A 20243-nucleotide genomic window follows, 5' to 3' on the forward strand; every position below is an offset into this window, starting at 1 on the left:
ACACACAACTTGTACTCATCTATAGTTATTTGAACTTTTCGTTGCATGTTACTCTCTTTAAACAAATGGCTTAAAGGGGCAGGGACTGTCCTTCACTGTTTCTCTGAGGATGCCCGAGTCCACCTTGTATGTAGGGAGGGAGGGGGGCGTTGAGGCCAGGAGAACACATTGCCCTCTGACACAGATGCACCTCTGCTTGTCCGTGAGACAGATGGCAGACAGAGGCTTCCAATGGAGGCTTCCAGGAGAAGGGTGACCTTTATTTCTTTATTTCTTCTAAAAAAATATAAACAAACAAAAAACAGGATACATATGCAGAACATGAAGGTTTGCTACATAGGTATACTTGTGCCATGGTGGTTTGCTGCATCTACTGACCTGTCCTCCAAGTTCCCTCCCCTCCCCCTCTCCCCATAACAGGCCCAGGTGGGTATTATACTTCTCCCTATGTCCATGAGTTTTCAATGTTCAACTCCCACTTATGAGTGAGAACATGCAGTGTTTTCTGTTCTTGTGTTTGTTTGCTGAGAATGCTGATTTCTAGCTTTATCCATGTCCCGGCGAAGAACATGAACTCATCCTTTTTCATGGCTGCGTAGTATTTCATGGTGTATATGTATCACATTTTCTTTACCTAGTCTATCAATGATGGGCATTAGGATTGGTTCCAAGTCTTTGCTATTATGAATAGTGCTGCAATAAACACATGTGTGCATCTGTCTAGCATCTGTTGTTTCTGGACTGTTTTAATAATCATGATTCTGACTGGCGTGAGATGGTATCTCATTCCGGTTTTGAGTTGCATTTCTCTGATGATTAGTGATGTGGAGCTTTTTCTCCAGCATTCGTTAAAATGCTGAATTTCTTCTTGTTGCCCTCCAGTTGGTTAAGTTATATGACTTCTAGAAGAGAACATGGAAAAAAAGACAATGGAATCAAAGCACAGCTACCTCTTCCTCTGTTTTGGTCTGTATCCTCAGCAATAACTTTATAATTAATATTCACTTTGGAGAACATTGTTATCATCCTTTATTTCATTCATCAACATTGAAGCAAAAAGGCATTTCATGTCTAACCAGTTCATAGAATATATATGTCTGTTCTGTTCTCTAAAACTCAATATCCTCATCTATAAAGTAGAAGTATGTTGCTACATATATTCAATATACCTTCACTAGCTTGCCAAGATGATCAAAGGATATGTGATGTAATAGGGCTGCCAGATATAGCAAATACAAATACTGGCTGCCCACTTAACTTTGGATTTCAGACAAACCATGAATAATATTGAATAGGACATACTAATACTAAAAAATGATTCATGTTTATCTGAAATTCAAATTTAAATGGGTATTTAATCTGATAATGCTAGAATGTAACATGCTTACTCTTCTACCAAGATGAGACAAATATGTAGTGCAGTATAATATTTAATGATATTTTAATGTGGTTACAAGTATTGATATCTCTTGAATAACAGCTGGATCAGCTTTAATGAAAATTTAAAGTCTTGAAATAGTTCTGTCCTTTTCATGATAAATATCTATAGTTTTTCATTTGAGAGCTAAACCATAAATACAGGACACTCGGAATTGTGTCCATAGCATAATGAGTAGTGGATATCTTCACAAAATGGCAAATACTATGAGAATTTTCACCAAAGCAATGTCCATTCTGAGCGTCCTCTGGTCAGCACTGAGTCTGCAGCTCCACATCACATTTGCCTCTCTCCTTGGGAAGGGGAGCTGCAATGGACAGGAAATGCCCACTTTTTTACTTGGTTGATCTGTGAATCTTAATGATTAAGTAGGTTGTACATATTTCTGACACATTTTTTTCATGCAGATAACTTTGGGGTATCAAATTTCAGGTGTATAGAAGCTTTGTGCGGCTTTATTTCCTGTGGCAAATTTTCAGAGTTAATATTTTCTTGGATGAAATGAGTTATCATAATTTTCTTTATTCATATTTGGTTTATGGCACCTTGGGTTGAAATCTTTCCATGTTGGTGAAGTTCATGTTTGTTGTTTCACCTTCACGCTGACTAATATCATAACTCTTGTTAGAGATCATAATGGGAAAAATATCAATCAGCACTCTTTAGTGAATATGGGAGGAATAATGACATTCTCATTCCAGGCTGGCCACACTTCCTTCCTTCCCTCATTCATTTGTTCAGTCTTTCTCCAGTGTATATTTATGGAGCATCAAATCTCTACTGGCCGTAATAGCAGCCACTCTGCATACATCACAGGTTATAACTGAAATAGTTTATGTCCTCATGGAGCTTAAGATCAAGTGTAGAAACCACAAAACAAGTAAGTTAGTAACTAAAACCATGGTAAATATTGTAAAGTAAAAACAGCAATCAAATACGAATAGCTTTGCAAGATCCATTAGGCTCCTGCTGTTGTCCTCCCTTATAAAATAGAAATCTGTGGGTTTCTTTCTTTCTTCTTTTTTTTTCTTCTTCTTTTTGAGACTGAGTCTTGCTCTGTTGCCAGGCTAGAGTACAGTGGTGCAATCTCAGCTCACTCCCGGGTTCAAGAGATTTTCCTGCCTTAGCCTCCCAAGTAGCTGGGACTACAGACACATGCCACCAGTAATCTGTGGGGTTTTGGGGGTGTCTCTTTTATAGGGCAGTCTCCATCTTTCTGCCACTGAAAGAAAATGACATTGTCATTTGTCACCCCAGGCACAGGAGCTGCATGTCCAGAGTGTGGCACCATCACAGGCTCTTGCGCTGCAAGTGCTTCCTGGTGGCCTGTGCCAGAGCTCAGAGAGGCACAAACGAGGGTGGAGGCAGGAGCATGGGGCCACCAAGTGCATGCCCTGAGGCTGATTCTAGATGCAGTGGGGAAAGCAGAGTGAGTGTGCTGGGGAGATGCGGGTGAGAGAGGTCTAGAGGAAGCTGCAGGAGTGCAGGATGGCAGGGGCGGGTGGATGAGAACTAGGCGAGCTGTGGGTGACAGGGAAGGAGAGATGCCATCATCGGCACTGGGATTATGGTGCTGCTGACCCTTAGACAAGGTCACAGGAGGTGGGACATGCTGGTAGGCCACATGGAGAGTCAGGTAGGCCTGTCAAGTTTCTGATGTCTCCAGTCCCTAGAGGTTTAGTTGCAGATACAGAGTCAACATTCAGCAGTAAGATCCCAGCTTTGAAGACAGACCCAGGTGTGATCATGAGGACAGGGGAGGAGAAGGCTGTGACAACAGATGAGGGCATGCAGAATTTCAGAGCAAGGGCAGGACACAGGCAGGGGAGGAAAAGCTTCAAGGAGACAGGAAGGGTCCCTGTGTGCTGACCCCGATGCAGAGGGAAGGGGGAACTGTGGAGGGGACTCATCACATGACCAGATGCTCCAGGGAGTGAAGGAGACAGCAAGGTCATGCATTGTGGACCAGCATGCAAGCCCACTCAGCACTTTGCTCTAAAATGCTAAACCCTATAGTTTTGTTAGTTCCCACCAGCTGGAAAATCAGACACAAGGTATACAGAAATATGCAGTGAAACTTTATGATTGATGATGGCTCATTCTTTTAAGTCAAATTATCACAGATATTTAAAAAGTTGATACTTTCCACAATTGCTTAAGAATTTGAAATACCTAGGAGCATATTGACATTTAGACTCTTGTTCATTTGTGCAGGTTTCTCAGATTTATAATCATTGATGAGATAAACAATAAATAGCATGGAGTCTTTGTAAAACTCTCGGATAGCCTACAGTTCTGTAAACTCTGTTTCCTATGCCACGCTAGGCTGGTGAACAAATAGGGTGACAGTGGTCACAGCACAGTGATTCTCCAGCTGGCTCTCCCACTCTAGGCAGCCCGCCTCACCCCTGAACTTCTGTGGAAGCTCCTGTTTCACCCAGGGGTCTCTCACATAAGCTTTCCCAGGAGCCCTGCTGCCCCTGCCTCCCTCTTAACCTATGGCTCAGATGATGTCACTTGCTGCAATGATGTCCCAAAGGCAGCCACAGGCACCATGCCCATCACAGCTCCATAGGAAGGCAGGCACCTCACTCTGCTCGTACCTCATAGGGACCTCCTTGCAGAGTCTTGTGGCGACACATTTGTGCTGAAGTCACCTTCCCTGAAGCCCCATCTTGTTCCTGTTAGTTCCTCAGTGTTGTGTCAGTTTACTGATCCTTCGCTCTACCACAGGCAGAGAGACCTAAGAATCGCTGAGGTTGAATTTTTTAACAAGCTTGTAAACTGTGATCTCCAAGTCAAAATTAATTTGAATTATATAATTAAGTCATACATTTTTTCTTGCATGCTCACATCTGTGAACTGTGAATGTGGGAAAATGCTTGCCTGTCTATGCCATAGCTGTCTCTTTCTTTTCTCTCTCTCCTTCTCTCTCTTTTTTGCCCTTAACCTTTTATATAAGCACAAATACATACTCTTTCCTCTAAGATCATTTTAAAATCTTCCCAGCATGTAGTATACTTCAGTGTATGCTTTATCTTTTCCAAAAGTAACATATTTAATCAGTTAGCTTAAAAGAAAAGCAAGCAATTGTTTGCCAATACTGTATACGTGATTATTCAGCCAGTTTCTAATCAGAAAATGTTCACTGGAGATGTTTCAGATATAAAGTAAATTCAGACTAATACATGTCTGCGTATGTATTTTTTAAAACACAAATAGACTCCATGAGACTTTGATAGAAAGAGAAAAATGGAAAGTATTTTCTATCCAAGGTCTTTTGCAATTAATTGCTTGATAGGAGGCCTTGAAGTCAAAGATTCTTGACTACTTCTGATTCCAGAATAACATCTTAAACTCATTTTCTGTGTTTGTAAAATAAGAATTATGATGTTTTGAAACTCAGGGTTGTGGAAGGTTTTATTCAGTCAGGACCTTCAGAATGATTCCAGGTACTTGCATGGATCTCTGAGGGGCTTCCAGAAGGCTGGATTCCATGCCTGGGATTTGCAGGCTGGCAGCAAGGGGTTGGGGACTGTAGCACAGGTCACCTGGGAGGGCAATGTGGGTTTCAAGTGTGTGCCCCCTCTACACAGAGGTGCTGGCCATGCTGTCCCCGCCACCCTCCCACTGGCATGCTGAGAAGACCCTGCTCCGCACCCCTCATAGCTGGGAAGGCTGCGTGGTTCAGGGGTCGCTCACCCTCCAGCAGTGCTAGTGGTCAAGCATATAAATAAGTGCACAGAAACACCCAGGGAACAGAAAGCCTGGAGTGCAGAGGGCTTGAACAGATCAGAAATTGATGTTCAGAAGCATAGGAAAGAAGGTTTAGAGGACTCGAGTCCAAGAAAATCATCCCACAGAGCAAGCACTAGAAGGAAAGAAGACACTGTAGATAGAGAGGGAGGGAGAGGGAGGACAAGAAGGAAGAGGGGGCATCATTGTTGTCCTGGACATTTGAAGCTGACCATTGTGGGAAGTAGGAAAGTTCTTCTTTAAAGTTTCTTTCTTATTAGAGAATAAATCGTAACTGTGCTAATAACTCTTTGTTAAGCCATATCCTATGTAGCTGTTAGACATGACTTGATTACAGGCACATAGTATATTCTATGTCCCTGTACTTTAACCAAGGTATCTGTGTTGGACGTGCTCACAGGTATGTCCCAGCTCACATTCTATGTCCCTTTCTTATTCGGACTTCCTTTGTTTGCTCTCCCGTGCTTTTACCTTTTTAGAAAAGTTTCAAGTTATCAGCCAATCAGGTTTTAGTTTAGATTATGAGGTCTGGCTCCAGCCAACGGAGATCAGACACAGCAGTGAGGACAACCAACCCTAAATGCATAAGGAATAAATATGTCTGTTCATTTGCTCATTGTACTCTCTGGCAAGATAGCTAGCAAGAGTGCCCTTCCAGCAGTCCAGGAATCAAAAGTTGCGTTGCTGAAAGATCCTTTGTCTCAGTGCAGATTTTTCTTTGTGGCACCGAACATCGGTTTCCAACACCCATCGTGTTGTGTTTTCCTCACCCTGCTGGGCAGCAAAGTCAGCACCTCTGACACTAAGAATCTAAAATTGTCTTTCGAGGGTCTCTCTCTCTCCTGATGTCCTCCACGGGATGACAGGAAGCTTGCCACGTTGAGCTCTCCATCCCTAGACTTGGAACTGGAAGGGTCTAATCATAGATGATTAGTCCTCATCATTTGCTACATGAGTGCATCATTTTAAAAGATACTGGCGCCTAGCCCCCACATCCAGTGCAGCTGACCTAACTGATCTGCAGTGGGGCCCAGGTGTACTGTTTTTGAAGGATGCTCAGATGGCTTTCCTGGCTGGAGATCCACGGCTGCCTACATGGCACTCTGTTTAACCAGGGATTGGTTTGTGAGACCCTCTGACCTTGTTTCCTTCTCATCCTGTGGCCTTCGTAGATCACGGCACCATTAAGAAAGTGCGGGCACCCATGAATCAGACCTCGAGCAGCTGTTTGCTGGAAGAGATTGAGCTCTTCCCTGAGAGGCGGAGGGAATCCATCAGGAGCTTGCAGATCCTGCACAGCCAGAGCGTCCTGTTCGTGGGCCTGCGGGAGCACGTGGTCAAGATCCCCCTGAAGAGGTGCCAGTTCTACCGTACACGCAGGTAGGGGCATCTCTGTGGTCAGGATGTACTGGTGTGTGTGTGAAGGGCCCACTGGAGAGAGCCTGGGGGGCTTCAGACACCCTGAAGCTGGATGGCCTCAGAGCTGTCCTTCATGCCTGGGAGAGTCCTGTGCCTAAGATGCAGAGCTTTTGTGAAAATAGATTCACAGTGATGAGAGCAACCCACCAGCTCTCTTCAGAGGAAGAGCCACATTATAATATCTGCAAGCAGTTGTCAGGGTTAAAATAAATTGTTCAGTGCCTTAGAATATTCAGTGATAATACTGGTATTTGGTGACTGTATTAATCTGTTAATCTGGCAAATTGGTTAATTTGGCACAAGCATAGGTGTACATCTATATCTATCTATACATATATATTGGGGGGAGGCGGAGTCTCACTCTCTTGTCCAGGCTAAAGTATAGTGGTGTGATCTTGGCTCATTGCAACCCCTGGCTCCCAGGTTCAAGTGATTTTCGTACCTCAGCCTCCCGAGTAGCTGGGACTATAGGCATATGTCATGACACCTGGCTAATTTTTGTCTTTTTAGTAGAGACAGCGTTTCACCACATTGGCCAGGCTGGAGTTTTTGAACTCCTGACCTCAAAAATGATCTGCCCACCTCAGCCTCCCAACATTCTGGGATTACAGGCTTGAGCCACCACACCCAGCCTCAAGCTTGTATTTTATTTGAATACAGACATGATAAAAAATATTATACAGCATACATCCTTCTTGACAAAAGCTCTTATGCTGATAATCCCTTGAGAAGAAGGAACAATTGATGTTGCTGCAGTGGCATCCACTTTCTGAGACACCCCCACACCGCTGTCCTTGGCACCAGCTCCCCTAGAGTGCTGCTTCTCTCCTGAGGCTGCAAAGAGTGTAGGGAGGGAGGCCTCCCAGGCACAGGAAACCGGGTGTCATCGCATCTTCCCTCACCCTCGGGCCAGTCTTAGCTCCCGTGGGACATCCACGACTGACCACAGGTGGGTTTAAAGATTAATTGGGAAACATGTTGGCCCAGGTGCTTAGGAAATGGGTAAGTGCGATATATATCGTACGCGTGACCAGCACTTCAATGTGCGGAATCGTGTATACACTCTGACCCTGAAAAAAGATTGTCCTTGGGGAAATCTTAATTTTAAATGCTCTTAGGCATCTTATTGAATTCCCCTCCCTACAGCAGGGTGTAATTAGAGATTTGGGGTAGAAATAGTCCTTTTTTATATGTCATTCACAAACATCTACCACACACGGGGCACTCTCTCTTAAAGCAAGGTGCCTAATGACACTGGCTTTGGGACTTAGAATTCGGGGTTCATGGTGCAAATCTGTTGTGGCTCACTGCAGCCTCCTCCTCCAGGGTTCGAGTGATTCTCCTGCCTCAGCCTCCCAAGTAGCTGGAATTACAGGCATCACCATGCCCGATGTTTGTATTTTTAATAGAGACAGGATTTCACCGTGTCGGCTAGGCTTGTCTCAAACTCCTGACCTCCAGTGATCCGCCTGCCTCTGCCTCCCAAAGTGCAGGGATCACAGGCACAAGCCACCACGCCCCGCAGCGTTGTTGCTATTTCTTGATCCAGGTCACAAAAGTATTTCAGAATTCACTTTCTCACCCAACATGTGTGAACTGCTATAGAATCAAATAGGATAATGTATAGAGTACAAAATTTAAAGCAGTCTGCAAAGTGAGTATTATTAGGTAGAAGGAAGGTTTTTATGTGTAACCACAATATGCCTTTCAAGGTGATTCTAGAAAATGAAGTCTATAATATAATGTCTCCTTTGAAATGAGAGAGCATTGAGGAATAATGCGAGAAACCTCCCAGCTAATCATAATGCTACCGTGAGCCTTAACAACAGCTAGTGATATTTATTAACTGCCATTCTTATATATGCCTGCTTCCTAAATTTAACCACTGGGTGCTTGAAATTTGTTCTGGTTTGTGTTTCCTGCAGAACTAGCTTAGGGAAGGAATTATTCTTACCTGGTTGCTGTTGGTTCCGTGGGTGACAGGGTTGGAGTCTGACCAACAGGATGTCATAGCTAGAATACATTTTTTTTTGAGACGAAGTCTCACTCTGTCACCCTGGCTGGAGTACAGTGACATAATCTTGGCTCACTATAACCTCCACCTCCCAGGTTGAAGTGATTCTCCTGCCTCAGCTTCCTGAGTAGCTGGTTACAGGCGCCTGCTACTACACCCAGCTAATTTTTTTGTATTGTTAGTAGAGATGGAGTTTCACCATGTTGGCCAGGCTGGTCTCAAACTCATGATTTGCCCACTTTGGCTTCCCAAAGTGCTGGGATTACAGGTGTGAGCCACCGTGCCCAGTCGTGATTTTTTTTTTTTAACTAAAGCAATTTTAATCTCCTAGAAACCTGCTTAAAGAAGTACACTAAATAGGAATAGGAAAACAATTGGTAAGAATTGGATACTAATTTCTCTACCAGTATACTTTCCATCATAGAATCTCAGTAATGCCATTTATCATTGGAAAACAGGTCTTATAAGTGAATCTTTGAGTATTTAAAAAGGGAAACTAAGCTTATCGAAATTACCTGTTTCCTTCAAAATCACATTTAAATGTTTAATTTTCTTGAGTCTGTTTTTCAAAGACAATGCATGATGACATTTATTAAAATGTATATAAATGATAACTGTTACAATTTTACAAATTTATTTTATGTATCTGATACTGGGCTAGATTTTGTGAGATTTTGGTTGAATTATTATGTCAACCCTGAAAGTAAAGTAGCATACTATATCCACTGTTCAGATGAGGAAATGGCAACGCAGATTTTTGGTGTCCTGCTCAAGGTCACATAGCTACTGCAACATGAGACCTGGTGTCCTGCTCAAGGTCACATAGCTACTGCAACATGAGACCTGAGTCAAAGCCAAGACTGCCCTATGGCCATGGTTGTATTACTGGTTCTTTCTGCTGCCCCTGGTACAATGAGGACCACCCATTCAGTGGTCAGATTTCAGCTGGAGGAGATGCTGGATTGCACTTTCCATATGTGCAACTGAGAGGCGGAACTGGTTAGTACCTGGACAGGCAGAAGCCAGGTCTCATGGGAGATGCTCACCCCTCCTTCCTGTGAGCCTGGTCCTCATTCTGCTTGCTGTCAGACCAGATCAGGTAAACATGAAGGAGGTTTTGTATCTGTTTTTCCAAGGCTTTCTAAGATGCGTCTCCATTGTCTAGTTGTTCTCAAGGAGATCCTGGGACCTCAGGGGTGGGGGTAGGGAGTAGTGACAGAGCACCTGCCTGTACTGACCACGCATGTGCTGTGACTGATCAGAATACAGCATTGTTCTTTTGGAAAGTTATTTTCAAAGATCAATGTTTCAAAATTATATTTTAGTCAACTTTGACCTCAAATATGAGCAAAAAATTTTGATGTTAGCATTTTTTTTGGCACGGCCATTTAATAGATAGAGCGAGAAAGTCATGCAAAAGATAAAGCTAACTCATTGGAATTGGTGGTGCTCTCTGGGGATTTAGAGTGCATGAGAAACTGTATTATTCATGCACATCCTTTTTTATTTTGGGCTTTATTGATCACATCTGTGTATAAGTTGCATAAAGTGAGTTCACATTCACTGATTCCTGAGGAATTCGGGGATCTAGGAAGGCTCAGATATGAGTACGGTGTATAACAGGAAGACAGGAAAGCTGACCCCATCCTGAGGGCCATGGCGCACACCTGGCTCACCATCCAGTAGCATCATGTAGTCTTTAAAGTGGGGAAAGGCTGGAAGTGGTGACTCACACCTGCAACCCCAGCACTTGTTGAGGCTGAGGCAGGAGGATCGATTGAGGCCAGGAATTCAAGACTAGCTTGGGCACCATGGTGAGACCCATCTCTATAATAAATCAGTTAATTAATTAAGTGGAAAATGTCTCCGTAAAAAGGCGCAGGATGGAGCAGCCAAGAGCACCACTCACTGACTTCCGTCTGGTGTAATCACCAAAAGGGGTGTCAGAACCTGCTACCCTGTAGGGTTCCCACCTCCATACTTCAGCCGGAAAAGAGCAGCCACAGGACTTGTGCTCTAATCATCTTGTCTAGAAATCAGGCTGTTATTTTCTCCCACAAAAAAATACTATAGGCTTCCAAGTAGTATGACTGATTGTACCTCTTCAAGGCTAGGAATAACAAGCTTAGAGATGTGGTGATGGGAGGGCAGCTGATGTGGACTTTTAAAATTTAGTTTCTTTTTCTTTTTGAGATACCGTTACCCAGGCTGGAGTGTAGTGGTGTGATAGTTCACTGCAACTTCTGCCTTCAGGGTTCAAGCAATTCTCCTGCCTCAGCCTCCCGAGTAGCTGGGACTACAGGTGTGCTCCAGCAGATCTGGCTAATTTTTGTATTTTTAGTAGAGATGGGGTTTCACCATGTTGGCCAGGTTGGTCACCCGAGGTCTCGAACTCCTGACCCCTAGTGATCCGCCTACCTCAGCCTCCCAAAGTGCTGAGATTATAGGCATAGGCCACCATGCCCAGCCCTGAGGTGGACTTTAAAGACATTTTAAGGACTGTGCATTGAGTAGATCAGCAGGTTGGCAAACTTTCTTTGCCAGAGCCAGAGAGAAACTATTCTAGGCTGCACAGGTGTCCAGTCTCTGTTGCAGCCACTCAGCTCTTCCCTTGCAGTGTGAAAGCAGCCACAGACCATAATGATTGGGTAGATGTGTGGGTCAAGCAAGGCTGATGTATTTGGTGAGAAAAGTGTGATCCACTTTTAGATCTAGACAGTTCGTTACTGAGCCAAAGAAAGAGCAGAAAAGGAGTCAACTCGCCACATCCCTTGTCCTACAGGATGACATCAAAACAAAAAGGGCAGCCAGGCGCGGTGGCTCATATCAGTAATCTCATCACTTTGGGAGACAGAGTGGGCAGATCACTTGAGGTCAGGAGTTCGAGACCAGCTTGGCTAACATAGGAAACCCTTTCTCTATTAAAAATAACAAAAATTAGCTGGGCGTGGTAGCACATGCCTGAAGTCACAGCTGTTTGGGAGGCTGAGGCAAGAGAATCACTTGAACTCAGGAGGTGGAGATTTCAGAGTGGTGAGATCATGCCACTTGTACTCCAGCCTGGTCAAAAACAAAACAATCAGGCTAGTTGACAATGCAGCAGGAGAGCTAAGGCACTGTACTCTCAGGAGTCCGTTCATGCTGCAGCCACGCAGTTTAAGAGCCTGCAGCTATACCCTAGTGGGGGTGTGTGAGGGGGCAGAAAGCCTTATACCTCATCAGAACCTGGAAAGCAATGAGAAGCTCCTGACAGCCTTCCTGGGACATAGGGAGGTGAGAGGAATGGTTTTGCAGCAACTCCTGAGAATCCTCCTATGTTCCAGGATCAGACAGGGTCTTGGGGTGAAAGCTGAGGTCACCTTGCCCTGTGGCCTCTGTGCACACATGAACAGGTAGTTGGATCATTCCAGAACCAGCAAGGATCATTCCCGAACCAGCAAGGATCATTCCCCAGTTCTGTGTTTCGGGAAAAGTTTAGGTGGCAGGATGAATTTGGCCACAGGTTTTGTGGTTTGCTGACCCCTAAATTAGATTGAATGCCTTTTGAATGAATGAATGTCCCTTAATAACACACTAATGTATAAAATTAGGTATTGCATTTATCAAATGAGTTATTAAATTACATAGGCGAATCTATACCCTAATATTTTCTGAACATCATAGAGTTTTCTACCCTTTCGATAGTACTTAGACAATCTTTATTTTTTTTATTTAACATTCATTGAAAGAGTGTGCAGTTAACTTTTAATTGTAGAACAGAAACTAGACTGTGGATTCCTGTAGGCCAGCATAGGCTTCATTCAAGCTGTGGGAACATGGGCTCCCACAGGCTGGGCTTCCTCTGTGTTTCTGGGTTCAATGAAGCCCCCAGCCTGATGTCCAGCTCAATAAAGGGTCAATAAATACAATATTTGTTTAAATTAGCAAATGGACCTTCTGCCTCTCCCTTATCTGCTAATTTACTTCATAACTTGAAAAGAAGCAAAATTCTCGTGAAAAAATAAAATTCCTTTACAGAAAAATTTGGCATACACAGTAGCAAAAGGATTGAAAGCCTTTGGACCTTAGGTGGTTTTCTTTTTTTTTTTTTTTTTTTTCTTTTCTTTCTTTTTTTTTTTTTTGGTTTGTTTTATTTCTGCTTAATGAACTAATTGGGGAAAGGAGAAAATCTGGGAACTGGAAGAATTATAGCATGAATATAAAAGAATCACACTTTTTAAATTGTGCCTTATAAAACTAGAGGGAAAGATGGAGCATTAAGAAAATGATGTTGGGCCTGGCGTGGTGGCACACACCTGTAATCCCAGCACTTTGGGAGGCTGAGGTGGGCAGATCATAAGGTCAGGAGTTTGAGACCAGCCTAGCCAACTTGGTGAAACCCGCCTCTGCTAAGAATACAAAGATCAGCTGGCTATGGTGGTGTATGTCTGTAATCCCAGCTACTAAGGAGGCTGAGGCAGGAGAATTACTTAAACTCAGGAGATTGAGGTTGCAGTGAGCCAAAATCATACCACTGTACTCCACCCTGAGTGACAGAGCAAGACGCCATCTAGGAAAAAAAAAAAAAAAGATGTTGACTCCACTGAGTGAACTGGTTTCTGGGCATCCTTAATGCAGTTAGCCTTTAATAGTATCATTTAGTTAAAGAAATTAACACTTAATCAAAAAATTAGTATGGAAATTAGATAAGTACAGGACATTTATTGCTCTAAAGGTCAAAGTTTTAAAAGGCGGAGTTAATAGGTTGACAAATTTATTAATTACATATTCCCTAAAGACAGCCTCTGCCAAAGAGAAAAGCATATAATGCGTACAGAGAAATTGAGGGTCCCCATGTGGTCTCCCAGCCAGACAACTTTAGCCATTTGGTCATTAATCAAATAAACATTCAGGAGGACATTTTGACATGTACCCATTTTACAAAGTCAATATTATTCCCTCAGAATGAATTTAATATTTGCCAAATCTCAAAGTCTTGAGTTTTTGTTTGCGCTGCCTTTGGTTTAATCTCTAGAGAATGTGGGGTTTTTTTTGTAGTTAATTCCTTCATATTATGTTTATTGAACTCAATACATGCCAAACACCAAGTGAGGCTCTACATATAGGATGAAAAATGAGGCATCCCTGACCTTGCCTTAAGAGGACTCAGAGTTTAATAAAAATTTCTGGTATAAGTAAAATCACCTGAATATCTATCGTGGAATTGAGTCAAAGTACTTGGAGCTACCTTAGACTTTATTCCAAAAATCAATTTATCTTTAAAATCTGATCATGGAAAATGCTAGGACCTATCCTCTTCACCTGATGTCCCTGTCCAATTATTTTTTAAGCTATATCTGTATCATAACCAGTTATCTAATCTTCCATTTCCAGTAGTAAGAGAATTAATCAACTTATGATATACCCATTGAATGGACTGTTCTCTTATTGAGTTATTCTGAAGCCATTACACGATGCCTATGAAGACATCTGTGTGATACAACACAAATTTAATCAAGCATAGTGACATTATGTGGATGCCACCAATAAATCGGTTTCTTAAAAGTAGAGAAACGGCAGAAAGGACGATGAGGAAGACCTAGTAAGAGGGGTTTAGAGGGAGGCTTGGGCTGGGGTACAGTGTATTCCAGTGTTGTCATGAAGTAGCATCCCCAGACCCTGGGCAGGGTGGGTAAGAGCCCACCGACATGTGAAACTGGTTTAATAAGAGAAAATATCCTTGGCCTCTAAATGGCAATGTGTGTTTTTGTCAGTCAGTTGGGTAAAGTTTGAAAATCTGTTATCAACCTTGTGTACTTCAGTTGAGAAACCTAACTAAGAGAAATCATAGACAAAGTTCCATTCTTTAATATCTACTCCACAGGCCTCCTGCTTTTGAGCTCTCAAATTTTAAAGTTATGTGAAGATCTCTGGGAAAGCTTGAGCTGCTACCGTTTTCTTGACTCCAGACCCCTGCACCTGAGTTATCCTAAACAGCAGCACCTGGGCTCCTCCTGAGATTTTTTATTTGCTACATAGACCAGTGAATTCTTAAGGAAATAACCATTCTCATATGTTTGCAAAACAGCTTGCCTATGGAAAGAGCATGGGCTTTGCATTCAGGTGGTTCTGGATGGGGCTTTTGTTTGGTGTGTGACCATAGCCAGTTATTCAGCTTCTCTGTATCTCATTTCTCAGCCCTGTTTCCATGTGAGTATTATCAGAGCTAGAGAGAGAACATGTGACGGGTCTGGCACATAAAAAGAATTCAATACGAGGTAGTTCCTTCCTTGGTTTAATATTGTTCTCAGTACATGCTGATCCTTCTGAGTTGGCATTGCCTATGAATGGTCTTTTACACTTTCTGTATACTATGTTGAAGGCTGGGTTTCAAAATCTCCCTCTGTCCTAGATGTAACTCAAAATAAAAAGTGAATGAACAAACAAGAAAAAAAAAAGAGGGGAAAAAGAAAGTAAAAAGGACAGATTGCTCTTGTACGTGTGGTTTGGCTTCTTTGGCCACATATACTTTTCCTGGTCTCTGGACCAAACTGAAGGCAAACTGAGCAGCCAAGAATTTGCTGCTCTGCCTTTAAACAACTTCACGTTATCTGAGAGGTGCTGGGCCCATCAGGCCAGATTCTGCTCCTTGCATTCAATTGTTCACCTGACTCTGTTGGGGCAAATCAACATTCATGAAACTCTAGCATAACTACATTATGTGCTTGGGATAGTGATGTCAGCATGGCCTTCTCCGAGCAGTGGGAGCATCTGTGACTGGCTTTGCAATAATTCCCTGTCTTGAGTGAACATGTCTCTATCCAGACAGGAGCTACTGGGATTCAGGCAATGATGAAGGCTACACGGAGCCAAGTGTGAAGAGAGCCAGGTGCTTCTCTTCACCACTGTCACCAGCTGCCCAGCAGTTGTGAGGGCACCAGAGAATGCAAATTCAAGGCAGACCCCACACTTGCCGTAACTACCTGCTGAGAGGGACAAATGCTCCTTCCATGGATGGGCTGTGCTCCACAGAAGGGTTCCTTGGCATTAATCCTCATCCACTCAATTGCGATCAAACTGTTATGATGGGTGAATTATAAGAAAACACAGTAATACATTTTTTTCTGGACGTACTGCCCTTTAAGGTTTTGAGTAAAAATTAAAACGTATTAGTTGACACCTCCTGCATTCTTCAGACATAACTGTTGACCTTAAACCTCTTTCACAGAAGTGTTTCTCTTGGAAAAATCAAAACAACAACAACAACAACAAAAAAACCATGTGATATAGCAAATAAATAATTGTGTTTTCATTTTAAATCTTAATTGAATGAGAGGAGAGGACACCGGGGGAGGGTGAACTTTGGAGGTACCTATGATTATGCCTATTTATCGAACAGAGCATGTAGAACACCAGTGGTGTAGGCTTCTCCCTGAGAGAAGTGACTGTATTTTTTTTTTATTTGAACACATAGACACAGCCTTTTCTGGTTGCTATTCCACATCCTGGAACCATGGAAGGTTTATGTTGGCCCATTGAAATACCCTGTGCCCCCTTGGTCCTGGTTTTGGTTCCCTAGTGTAATCCTAGCCATAGCAAAGGCTGCCTTCGTTAGCTTTCTCCTGAAGGCAGTCTTGGCCTTTCTAGAAACATTTTATGTTTGTTCTAGAGAAAAGTTCACAATGATTGAAGCTCACAAGAAGGTCAAGTTAAGTAGCTCAGAATTCAGTGCTTGATGACGGAGTGGAAGGGGCTGCCTGCAGCAGGTCAGAAACCAAAGCTGGCCGCCCAAGTTAATCACAAGTCCTAGATCCAGAAAGAACTTTTGGCTTGTTTATTTCACATGTGCTCTAACTAATCCCATCACTATGTTTTAAATTATCAATTTTCCTGAAATGCCTCACTAAAATATGTATCAATCCTGTCCAATTTGAAACAGATTTTTCAAGAAAATTGGAATGTTATATCTCCCTATTAAGGTTTTAACTTAAAAAAATTTGCTTAGTATGCTTAGTATTAGTGCCAGTATATGTCAATTATTTAAATTTAATATTAAGTGTAAAATAAAATGTGAAAAATAGTCATTGTATTCAATCAATGTCATTTAATGATAAGCCAAGTAGTTTTTAATACATGAAAAGTATTAAGAGTTAGTCACTAATTGAAATCTAGTTCATTAATTTCACCTACAAATCATGGCATGTAAAATGAATTATTATTGGACTTCATATTTTCAATACAAAATGTTTTCAACTACCTCAGAAGTCTATAGTATATAATAACTTGGAATTATGTTTAGGGACTAATTAGAACAACTGTATGCCTCTCCATCACAAAAAAGTTTTTCTTATGTACTATCTAGCATGATATAACTCTCAAAACAGCTCTGGGAATAGGTATTTTTGTTCCAGTTTTGCAGAAGAGGAAAACAAAGAAAATAACATTCTAGTTGGATTTGCCAATTAAAGGATCTGTGGATGTCTCAGGAAAGCTATTGTCTACTTGGAATTTTCTTCCGTCTTATTTTTTAGTCAGATAATGCTTGCTTGTTTATTTGTTTGTTTGTTTGTTTTGAGATGGAGTATAACTCTGTCACCCAGGCTGGAGTACAGTGGCATGATCTTGGCTCATTGTAATCCCCGCCTCTCAGGTTCAAGTGATTCTCCTGCCTCAGACTGCCAAGCAGCTGGGGTTATATGCATGTGCCACCATGCCTGTCTAATTTTTGTATTTTTAATACAGACAGGGTCTCACCATGTTGGCTAGGCTGGTCTTGAACTCCTGACATCAAATGATCCACTCGCCTTGACCTCCCAAAAGTGTTGGGATTACAGGTGTGAGCCACCACACCTGGCAAGATAATGTTTTTAATTGCAGCTCTTTTTTAAATTTTTTAACTTCTTTTTTTTTGAAATGAAGTTTCACTCTTGTTCTGTTGTTGCCCAGGCTGAAGTACAATGGCACGATCTCAGCTTACCATAAGCTCTGCCTCCCGAGTTCTCCTGCCTCAGCCTCCAGAGTACCTGGGATTACAGGCATGTGCCACCATGCCCCATTAATTTTTATATTTTTTTTAGTAGAGATGAGGTTTCTTTGTTTTGGTCAAGCGGTTTTTGAACTCCCGACTTCAGTGATTCCCCCACCTCGGACTCCCAAAGTGCGGGGATTACAGACGCGAGCCACTGCACCCAGCCTTTAATTGCAACTCTTAAAGTAAAAGAATAGCTTTTGAAGTATGTGGTGATATGGTGTTAGGAATGAAACAGATTTTCTTGGGAATTAGGAAAGGGGTAATTCATAGACTCGTTGATCACTATCACCATCATTGTAATGATAATAGAAATTAATATTGATACTTGAAGTGTGGCTCTTGCACAGCATTGGAGAAGCACTTTAAAGTATGCAACACTTGGAAGGAAACCCTAAGTCTTTAAGGAGCCCAAGGACTCTGCCCATTTCACTCCTCAAGCTTCAGCCCAAGTCCAGTCTTCATTTTACCAGTTCTTCAATCTCTCCAAGTTCTCTCCCTGCTGATTGCTTTTCACATGCTGATCTCTCTGCCAGAATGTTCTGCTCTGGTTGGCTCCTATCAAATGGGTCACTTCTGTTCATCCCATTTGGTCCTGGATTAAATGCCAGTCCATACATATCCTCTCACCCCACACTCACCCACCCATCGACGTGGGGATTCCCCAGACTCTTATGGCTCTTTGGATTCTTTCTTTGCAACTGGTTGTTGATATTTATAATGTAACTGTTTAATATTTACTTTCTTAACCAAATGGTAAGTTCTTGGAGCTCAGCGATGGTGTCTGTTTACCATGATACACCCAAGGCTTTCAAAGTCGACTTCATAGCAAGTGATCATAAGTATGTGCTGAATCAATACATGATTGAAACATTTTTAAAATCCCATGTTTAAAAATAGATGTTGTATTAACAAAATGGCAAAAATCCTTAATATCAAAAATAAACTCACCTAATGATAATTAGTGTGACAGTTAACAGGCCAGATAAAGTAATCACGGATACTTAGATAATCTAATATATATGAAGAACTGTACTCAGTAATAATTCTGAACTTTTCAGAAATACAGTGAAAATATTTTAATAAATAAACCTATTCTTCCTGTTACTCAAACTAACAAAAAGAATTGCAAATTTTAAGGAAAATATGGCACATATACACCATGGAACACTATGCAGCCATAAAAAAGGATGAGTTCATGCTATTTGCAGGGATATGGATGAAGCTGGAAACCATCATTCTCATCAAACTAACACAAGAACAGAAAACCAAACACCACATATTCTCACTCATTAGTGTGAGTTGAACAATGAGAACACATGGACAGGGGAAGGGGAACATCACACACTGGGCCTGTTGGGGGTGGGGGACTAAGGGAGGGATAGGATTAGGAGAAACACCTAATGTAGATCACAGATTGATCGGTGCGACAAACCACCATGGTACATGTATACATGTATAACAAACCTGCAAATTCTACACTTATACCCTAGAACTTAAAGTATGATAATAATAAAAAAAGAAATAATTTAGACATATGTTGATGTTATTGTTAGGTAAAACAGAAAATAAATATTTATCCCTTTTTTTTTAGAATTAAGGCCTGCCTCCAAATATATGTTTAGCTCTAAAAAATACTCTCAGCAGTGTGTTTTCGAAAAAAATAAATCTTTAGATTCTGACTAACATTTTTATCTGAAATCAGATACTTTCAAATGCCAGGATAATATATACAAAATATCAGCCAGGCATGGAGGCACGTGCTGTAGTCTCAGCTGCTTAAGAAGCTGATGCATGAGAATCACTTGAACCTGGGAGGCAGAGGTTGCAGTAAGCCAAAATGGTGCCACTGTACTCTAATCTGGGCAACAGAGTAAGACTGTCTCTAAATAAATAAAGTATGTGACAATCAGAAAAAAAGACAATCAGAATATCCTCAGACTTTGAAAAGCAACACAAAAAGCAAAACACAATGAAGTAATGCCTTCAAAATAAGGAGGAAATATTATTTCCAATCTGGAATCCTATTCTCAGACAAACTATCATTCAAGAGTGAGGCTAGAATAAAGTTATTTTCATGCATTGCTTCAAAAAAAAGCACAAATTATGGAAATTTTTAAATTGAATGTTGACAATTATATTTGTACAGAATATATTTATGGGGTACAAAATGATGCTATGACATATGTTTACAATTTGAAATAATCAACTCAAGCTAAAACTTATTAAAAATATTCATCATACAAGGAAATACATTTTCAAAGTGGAAAAGCCATTTTCAAGATGGCTGCTTTAATTGGAAACCCATTATGGGCTCCAGTTAATCAAAATTCTCTATATGATTTTCCACATAGTTTCTTTAAGAGACTCAGCTTCCAAAAATAAAATTGTGTGATAGATTTTCTTAAGACAGATCTCATCAGAATTTTGCCCATGGTGTAAAGTATTTTGCTTAAGGAAATTATATTTAAATACACATGGTATTTTATTGAATGGGCATTTGTGTTTGCACAGACGTTTTAAAATTTTAAAGGATAAATGTAATGTTAAGAACGTGATGAACCATTGGCATTATCAGAAGAAAGAGATGTTATTACACACAGCTTTTC

The 20243-nt window shown here is 41.5% G+C and overlaps 1 protein-coding gene across 8 annotated transcripts in view; it reads left to right on the forward strand.

Annotated features, from left to right (window-relative positions):
• The window catches only part of SEMA5A (semaphorin 5A), a 496284-nt gene that overhangs the window by 366055 nt on the left and 109986 nt on the right, over positions 1-20243 (forward strand). For all 8 annotated transcript variants that reach the window (XM_032279108.1, XM_032279114.1, XM_032279115.1 and 5 more), the window contains one exon: positions 6367-6574. In XM_032279108.1, coding sequence (XP_032134999.1) covers positions 6367-6574 — 208 coding nt within the window. The remainder of the gene's footprint in view (positions 1-6366; positions 6575-20243) is intronic.

This window comes from Sapajus apella, unplaced genomic scaffold (genome assembly GCF_009761245.1).
Source record: "Sapajus apella isolate SASKATOON/1434 unplaced genomic scaffold, GSC_monkey_1.0 scaffold11, whole genome shotgun sequence".
Lineage (NCBI taxonomy): Eukaryota > Metazoa > Chordata > Mammalia > Primates > Cebidae > Sapajus > Sapajus apella.